Source organism: Lolium perenne, chromosome 4, assembly GCF_019359855.2.
Source record: "Lolium perenne isolate Kyuss_39 chromosome 4, Kyuss_2.0, whole genome shotgun sequence".
In the NCBI taxonomy this organism is placed as follows: domain Eukaryota; kingdom Viridiplantae; phylum Streptophyta; class Magnoliopsida; order Poales; family Poaceae; genus Lolium; species Lolium perenne.
The window spans coordinates 9634823-9644215 of NC_067247.2; the positions used below are offsets into that span (position 1 = coordinate 9634823).

General features: G+C 43.8%; 1 protein-coding gene across 1 annotated transcript; it reads right to left on the minus strand.

Moving 5' to 3' along the window:
- Positions 1-3403: 3403 nt before the first annotated feature.
- LOC127291738 (uncharacterized) lies at positions 3404-6132 on the minus strand. Its single transcript, XM_051321047.1, has 3 exons — positions 5823-6132; positions 4094-4389; positions 3404-3985 (listed from the first exon to the last, which is right to left on the minus strand). Exons 1-3 carry the CDS (start codon positions 5937-5939, stop codon positions 3670-3672), a joined length of 729 nt encoding a protein of 242 aa, XP_051177007.1. The 5' UTR covers positions 5940-6132; the 3' UTR covers positions 3404-3669.
- Positions 6133-9393: the final 3261 nt, after the last annotated feature.

Consider the following 9393-nt stretch of genomic DNA (forward strand, 5'->3'; position numbering starts at 1 on the left):
TCCCTCCTTTTCTGGAGCGATCCTGACGGGGACGCTGCTGCTGCTGAGGAGGAGGATGCTCGGGAGGACGTGGAGGGAGTGGCTGCTGCTGTGGAGGAGGAACGTATGGGTGCATATATGGAGCAGGTGCAAACGGCTGCTGATATGGTGGCATGTAGGGACCCGACTGATATTGGTGCGCCAGCAGCATGTAGGGGCCCGGCTGGTACAGAGGAGCCGAGGGCATATAGGTGGCCGGCTGATGTGAAGAGTGATGTGGAGGCAGGTACGATGTTGGTGCTGAAGGCCTCGACAAACCTCCTCCATATCCAGGGTTTGGAACATGAGGGGCGGCGTTGACAAATGACATAAACCCTGAAGAAGTTTGACCCGTGGTAGAGAGCATAGCATCACGATTTTCATAAGACAGCAACTGAGAGCACATATCATTGAGGGATGTGGAAGGAACAACTTTGAGAGCAGCAACAAAACCATTGTAAGAGCCATCAAGCCCATTCATAATATAATCCTTGAGTTCATCATCATCAACAGTCTTCCCTGCAGTAGCCAGCTCAGAAGCAAAACCTTTCATCTTGGTGATGTACTGCTGAGCTGTCATGTCAAGTTTTTGGTATTGATGAGTGCACCACGGATGTTAGAAAACCTGGACTTGGACTGAGAAGAAAACAGCTCATGGATAGCAGTCCAAATTTCATAAGCATGGACCATACCATAGACATGAGAGAGGATATCCTCAGACAGAGGGTTAACAATGTAGCTCACAACCTGCTGATCTCGGGTGATCCAAACATCATAGGAGGGATTGGGAACCTGGATCTTCTTCTTGTCAGCATCCTCAGAATCAACAAACTCAGGTGGCGCTAGATCAGAACCTTCAAGCAGGCGCATAACATGGGCCCCACGGAGGGTGGGCAGAACCTGAGCTTGCCACGAGAGGAAGTTCTCTCGCGTGAGCTTTTTGGCAGGGGGAGCACCAATGGTCGACACCCCAACAGACGAAGATGAAGAAGCCATCGAAGCTGATTGTGTCACGGCAGAGATGTGAGCAAATTTTCTGCCGTGGCAGGGTTTGTCGCGGCAGAATTTGGGCTCGTTTTGCAGCAGTGGCAGGAGAAGCTAGGGTTTGGGTATGGTTTTGGGTAGAGGAGAAATCGGGGTTAGGGAAGCAATCTGATCGATCGTGGTGTATGAAGGTTGTCGACGGGATCTTTGTAGAGGCTAGGGTTCGTGTTTGTGTGGCTTTTGGAGGCTCAATCCCGAGAAGAACTAGGGGAATCAGACGGCTAGGTTGTGATTGTGGCGATCGGGGAGAAGCTTCGTCGATCAGGGTCCTGTAGATCGTGGCATCGGTGACGGGAGGGAGGATCCCAAGCGGCGGCGGTGGCTACATGTCGATGGAACAGGAGAGGCATGATACCATGTAGAATTTGGGAGGAACGGTCGTACCTCTCTCGAGGGACCGGTTACGTGTTATATAGGTGGGAATAGCCCCCAACATAGCAATTACAGAGTTCGGAACAAGAATAGTACACCAATTGTATACATACCCATATTACCCATATCATTGACTGTAAATGGGTTTATCGCATCAAGAAAAAGGCTGATGTCACCGTGGACAGATACAAAGCACGTCTTGTTGCAAAAGGATTCAAACAAAGGTATAGCGTAGACTATGAGGACACCTTCAGTCCTGTTGTTAATTGCTCTTGCTATCTCAGTTTCTCACGGATGGTGTTTAAGACAGCTAGATGTCAAAAACGTGTTTTTTGGTGTTCTGGAAGAGGAGGTTCATATGAAACAACCACCTGGTTTTAAGTCTTCCGCTACTCTAGATTTTGTTTGCAGACTTAAAGCTCTATATGGTCTGAAACAGCCTCCTCGTGCTTGGTACTCTCGTCTCAGTTCCAAGCTACATACACTTGGTTTTGTTCCATCAAAGGCTGATACTTTCTTGTTTCTTTATGATAAGAAAGGTCTTACTATATTCATGTTGATTTATGTTGATGACATCATTGTTACCAGCTCTTTAGATTCGTCTATTTCATTTCTTCTTCAGCATTTGAGTTCTGATTTTGCTCTCAAGGATCTTGAAGATCTTCACTATTTTTAGGCCTTGAGGTTCACAAACAGTCCAACGGGCTCCTTTTGAATCAGGAAAAATATGCTTCAGATATACTGGCTCGTGCTGGCATGAGTTTGTGTACGCCATGTCCAACACCTCTCTCCAGCACTGAAACATTAAACTTGACAGATGGCTCACCTCTTGGTCCTGAGGATATCACACATTACAACAGTATTGTAGGGGGATTACAATATCTGACACTAACACGACCCGATCTGTCTTTTCAGTAAATAAGGTATGTCAGTATCTTCATGCTCCAGCTACTGCATATTGGACTGATGTTAAACGCATTTTGAGGTATATTCATGGCACAAGAACAGTTGATCTTACATTCCAGAGGTCCCGTTCCACTCTTCTTAGTGCATATTCAGATGCAGATTGGGCAGGTGATTTAGATGACACACGCTCTACTGGCGGATTTGCTATATTTTTTTGGTCCCAATCTTGTTTCTTGGAGTGCCAGAAAACAGCCAACTCTCTCCAGGTCAAGTACTGAGGTCAAATACAAAGCCTTTGCAAATACCACTGCTAAACTTATTTGGGTTGAAGCACTCGTACGTGAACTTGGTGTTTATCTTAAGGAGAAGCCATGCTTATGGTGTGATAATCTTGGTGCCACCTTCCTGTCTGCCAATCCAATTTGTCATGCACGTATAAAACATATTGAGATACACTTCTACTTTATTCGAGAACGAGTTGCTCGCAAGCAACTAAATGTCAGGTTTATATCAAGTAAGGATCAGATTGTAGATGGATTCACAAAAAACTTTATGTGTAAAGAAATTAGATGAGTTCAAGCGTAATTTAAACCTCTCCCAGGTCTAGATTAAGGGGGTATTAGATGTGTAATATGGGTACGTATGCAATATGGTGTAGTACACTAATTGTATACGTACCGAACTCTGTAATTATCATGTTGGGGGCTATTCCCACCTATATAACACATAACCGGTCCCTCGAGAGAGGTACGACCGTTCCTCCCAAATTCTACAATATCCACCGTTTTAAATATGTCTTTTAACTGTATTTTGCTGTTGTTATAGTGGTTGAATTTTTATCTATATATGGTTTCAAACTTTGCAATTTTAACTTCATACAAAATTTACATGCCTTATATTTTTGAAACAGAGAGGAACACATGCTTAGCGAATTATTGTGGTCGCATGGTTCTAACTTCATTGATCCACGAAGCCACAACTTCTCTGATATTCGTGCATAAGTTGCAAGCCACAACTTCTCTGATATCCATCTAATTTTCTTCTGGGTTATGGCATTCAAATATATAAAAGTGCCATATTATTCACCATATTCTTTATCCGTTTTGAGAAAAAAAGTAGCAACAAGCTAGCGGACGCATAGCCCCACATGTCACGTGTGTAAAGGAAAGAGTGAACCTCTGTATCACACTTGCATTGTCTACCACTTCTCCCTGGAAGGCTTCCCTTATGCCTGGTTCAGATGGACACACCCTTAGTTGCACACGTCAGGTAGTGATCGCTATCAATCTACTATAAGTCGTACTTGGGCGACGGTAAAATGTTGTAGCCCTACGGCTTGAGCTTGCCACCATACTCCTCGAGGAGCTGGGATTCATCAATGGCGTCCCGGAGCGTGGCATCGAGGTCCTTGTTTGCGACGAACACAAACTTCTTCTTGGTCTTCTCATCGATAAATGGATACACAATCTTCCACGCCGCCATGAACACGTAGGGCACGTTGATCATGAGCACTCGCCCTAGTCGCTCAGGGTAATAGTTCTGCATGATCTCCAACGCTGCCACGTACCCTCGGATGTCGCAGTTTGCATATCCCCACCCTTTCAGATCTATCACCGCCGCAAACTTTTCCTGCCCGAGCGGCAACCTAAAATGATTCACACAAACTGGTCAATTAAAGTCACTCGATCGATCACCCGTAGCTAGTTAGCAGAGATATCGTGCATGCATTAAATTGATAGATCTATATGGAAACCTGGTGCAGATTTTGTCAAGGAGGTAGGCAACGTAGCGCTTGAAATCATCGAGGTCACGCCGGGCAGGAAAGTGGCGTGCGCCGTAGAGATATGCCATAGGGCGACCGAGGCGATCGAAGCCATGCATGTGGACCCTGTCCTTCGCGATCTCGTCGCGCACATCTTCATCGGTGATGGTGCCATGCGGCTTGGCGGCACGCTTCCATGCGAGGTACTTGAGGAGCATCGCCGACGCCTTGCAGATGTTGTGGTCCCGTGCGCGCAGGAACCTCCGCAGCGCAAAGTCATCCTCCTCCTGCAAGTTTGTACATATTTAGTTTTTAGAAAATGGAATTTTTCAGTATCCTAGCCTTCGCATGATAGATAGAACGTAAATCATAGATGCATATATCCGATTTTATATCATACAAACTGATAATCATGACAAATCAACATTCATTAGAAGTACTTGGTTCAACATCAACGTGGAGAGAAAGTGACTGTGGATGATAGGCTCCGTAAGGATGGTGTTTGTGTTATGATCTGAAGGCCCTACCGGTAGTGGTGGACTGACAAGGGCGTGTGTATCGTGAGACGTTGTTGAAATTTATGATGGGCCCTCTTACACCACGAGCTACTCATGGCCTTGACCGAAGCTTCGTCATATTGATTCAGATCCGTACCCCATTCTGTTCTGTTCGATTCGGGACAAAGGCAGAGTAGGTGTGTGTCGACCGCACGTCGGCACGTGTGTTCTTAGACTGAAGAACAAACTAACTAGCTGCACACATGGCAGCTGGTGGACACTCTCTTTCTGCTGGGCCAACTGCTAACTACTAGTAGTAGCACTTGTGCAGTGAGCCATAACTGCCTAGAGAGACGTACGTAGTACTGTCCCCAAAATGAGAAGATCGTGTCCATCATCACACCATCAACACCAACCACGACTACCATGAAGTGGACCACTAAATTCGTAGTCAGGAAAATAGCTAGCACGCCAACTTGACCCCAATACGGCCCATGCATCATAATAATTTAACTTGGTCGTTTTACTCTCTACAGACATTGATGTGTCTCCTAATCTGAACAATTTCTAGTTTTCTAGTACAGACTACGTAATGGTTGGGGTTGCAAGTACTACCTCTATCGATAAATAAGTGGACATCTAATATTCTAAGAAAATCCACAAATAAGTGTACATATAGATTTTTTGGTATATTTTTTACGTTTAGACCCCTAGTGCATGCCTTGATCCTAGTTCTCATTAAGCACTTTGGTTTCTCAATATTGTTTTATTGGTTACTAGCATGCACACTATTTATTAGCGCCTAAATCAAAGCATCTTCTTGATTAATGAGCAAATTAATTGAAGGAATGAGGGATTTTTTTTATACGCATGCATGAATCCGCATATAGGGGTTATAAAAGTCGAGGTAGTGCAATTTTTCTTTAAGATTAGCTCATGGTCATCCTTTTGTATATCTATATGTGGGTTTGCGGGGTCTCCACTTTGCAATGGTGTACAATACAATAGCTAGCTTTTGCTTAATTGATGTGCTAAACTCCATTGATCAAGCTCTGAACATGATCCCTTCTACGAAACTGAATTGATTAACTGAACCAGTAAGCTAGGCGTGAATTGGTCACGGGTGTGGTGTACAGCAGCACAAGGAAAAAACTAAGTCAGGCAAGAATCTGACGAGAAATGAGAAGGCCTTGCACAAATGCAGAGGGATCATCGATGGGTACCTTGACTGCGGGGTCCTGGTCCTCGACGACGGCCCTCAGCTCCGCCACCTTCTTCCACTCAGCCGCGTCCCCGTCGCCATGGCCGTTCTGCTTCGCCTGCTCTTCACCGCGCTCCATGCCTCTTCTTTTCTCGATCTATGTGTCTAGTATAATTCTGAAGCAAACAATTCGGCAACGGTGGCTTGAGAGCGGCAGGGAGTAGGCTTAACTTTATAGCGGAGAAGAAGACTGGGCTGAGACTGAGAGATCTATGGATGGAACGAGCGAGACGTGAGGTGCTTCGTCGCGTGCGTGCGTCGGATTGGAACCGAAGTGGACGGGATACCCACTGCTCTCGCCAGCTATTTATGGCGGTGTAAGCGGCACTGAAATGGACGCACACCCGTTTCTCTTCAAGCCCATGTCGTCAGATCCCCAGTGTGCAAAGATTGCTGTACCACTACATGTCTACTAGTACTACTATAGAAAACATGTTCTTCATGTCTTTTAGTCATCGAGCAACCACCAAAATAAGTGCCAGCTTTTTATTTATTTTGAAATTATAAATCACAACAACAACAAGAAATCTACAGAAAATAGATGAGTGTAGTACAGGATCAGAGTATGCCACACGGAAAACTTACGGCCGGGATGTGGCCTACTAAAAATAACAAATGGTAGCAAATAATGTATGTGAATATATAAAATTCTTCAAAATTTATCTCTTTTTTTAGTTCTCTCAAATAGGAGAACATATTTACCTCAAACATTCCAGCATCTTCGGCTGATTCGAGTGCTTGTAATCATTGTTAGGTGCTCCAAAGACTTTTTTTAAAATTTATTACTTTTGGATTTACTTATACTACTCCCTCCTTGCCACAATGTAGTGCATATAAGATTTTTGAAAAGTCAATTGATATCAACTTTGACCAAGTTTTTTGAGAAAATTATCTTTATCTACCATACCAAATGTATACCACATGAAAATATACATCATGAGGAATCTAATGTTATTGAGTTGGTATTCCAGATGTTAATACTTTGTTCTACATAATTGGTCAAACTTTATGTCGTTTGACTTTCAAAAGTTCTTATCCGCACTACATTTTGGCAAGGAGGGAGTACTGTTGAGTATTATAAATAGATCGGTGGACTTTACGCAATTTTTTTTTGACACCGTGGACTCCCAAACTGACAAGCTTGGGTCGGCGGCAAAGCATCTTCCAGTTTAATTTACATTTGCCCAAAGGAAAGCTCTCTCGGGGTTTTTTGACACTCTCCAAAAGTCCTATGGGAGCCCTAGCACCCGTGAGGGGATAGATGTGTTGTGAGGAAAGCACGAACCAGACAAGGGATGTGTCATTCCGCTCTCCTAAGATGATGCACTGTGAGGTGGGAGAGGTACCTAAATGGAGAAGGTGGAACACACGGGTGAGAAACTTTGTAAACTTAGCCTTTTTCCCTATGAAACATTGGTATGTTCAGAGCATTGGGGATGACCTAAGAGGAACTTGTAATGTATCATGTGTTTCATGAACTCCCGCTCTAAGAAAACTGCATCATTAACTCTTTTTTACTTTAGTTCTGATAGTGAAGAAAATTATACTCCCTTCACACCGGTTTATTAAGGTATTACCCACTTCGAGAAATTTTTTGATCATTAATTTCGTTAGCAAAATATAAAATATATTGCATGAAACAATAACATTGGAAGCTTCTTTTGAATATAAATCCATGGTACAATTTTTGTAATACATGTTACATATTTTGTTGACCTAATTAATGATCAAAATTTATATCTCGAACTATGTAATACAACCCTATAATAAACCGGTATGGTGGGAGTATAAATATTTCCCAGGCGTCTAATTATTTGTTTGATGAAGACAAGATCTACTTATAAGCTAAATCGGCTAATTAAATCAGTGTCCATGTTGGACTGTTGGTGTTGCTGGTACTACATGGGACCACTCTAGCAGTTTGACACCCTTCAACACGTATCGACTCAATTAAGTCGCATGTCCCCGTCGAGTGTGTTAAGTGATTGAACCAATGCAGCGGCACACACTAGTAGAAAACCTCTCATCCATCTAAGTCTTTAGTACCGGTTCCCTTACGAACCGGTACTAAAGGCGGCATTAATACCGGTTCCGTGCGTGGGACATCAATACCGGTTCGTTATGGACCTTTAATACCGGTTGGTAACACGAACCGGTATTAAAGGGTTTGAGCCCAGATTCCAGGCGGTGGTGGGGCCAGGGTTTCACCTTTAGTACCGGTTCGGGTAAGGAACCGGTACTAAAGGGTCTGTGCCCTATATGAACACGCAGCCGCTGCCCCACCCCTGCACATCTCATTCTCCTTCTCCTCCTCTCACATTTCCAAATATTTTGCACCTCTCACACTCCAATAATCTTCATTTTTCTCCACCATTTTAACAAGATTAACGGCATACATCTATCCAAGGGTTAGCAATATCATCCTTCCTTCCGGCGTTCCTAATTTAGCTCAGTTCTTTGGTAGTTTTAACTCGTACTATTTTTGTAGTGCAATCAAGGTGTTCGATGAAATGCCTAAGTTAGTGATTTTATTTTTTTATATGCAATTTGAGCTGAAATTATGGTATGTTTTGTAGGTTTTAATTAGTATCATCCCCGTCCTCACCGCCGTCGATCGCTAGCGTCGTCCCCTAGCCGGCACGGTACCACCTCGGTGAGCCCCTCTTCTTTTTTATAAAAATAACTTAGTTTTATGTGATGAACTTGAATATTAATTAAGTTGGTCACTCATATATCCATGATGTTGTGTACTTAATGATTTTTGATATACATATAAAATGCAGATGAGTCGACAATGGATGTACGGTGACCGGTGCCATCCCGAGTTCATTACTGGCATGCATTATTTTCTCAACGTGGCTGAGGCAAACAGGCGGTCGAATGGTTTCATGTATTGTCCATGTAGTTCCTGTAAGAATATGAAGGATTACTCTACCTCGAAGACCCTTCACGTCCACCTGCTGGAGAATGGTTTCATGCCCAGCTATAATTGTTGGACCAAGCACGGAGAAAGAGGAGTTATATTGGAAGACAACGAAGAAGAAGAGGATAGTGACAACTATCCCAGCTTATTCACTGAAGACGGTGGTAGTAGAATGGGGGAAGATGAAGCTGAAGAAGAGCTCATTTTCGATGAGCCGATTTTTGATGACCCGGATGACGATTTGGGTCGGGCCATTCTTGATGCGAAGATGAACTGCGGAAATGAAAAGGAGAGGTTGAAGTTGGAGAAAATGTTAGAGGATCACAACAAACTGTTGTACCCAAATTGCGAAAATGGTCAGAAAAAGCTGGGTACCACGCTGGAATTGCTGCAGTGGAAGGCAGAGAATGGTACTTCTGACAAGGGATTTGAAAAGTTGCTGAAAATAATAAAGAAGATGCTTCCAGGGGAGAACGTGTTGCCCTCTAGCACGTACGAAGCAAAGAAGGTTGTCTGCCCTCTAGGATTAGAGGTGCAAAAGATACATGCATGCATCAATGACTGCATCCTCTACCGCGGGGAGTACGAGAATTTGAATGCATGCCCGGTA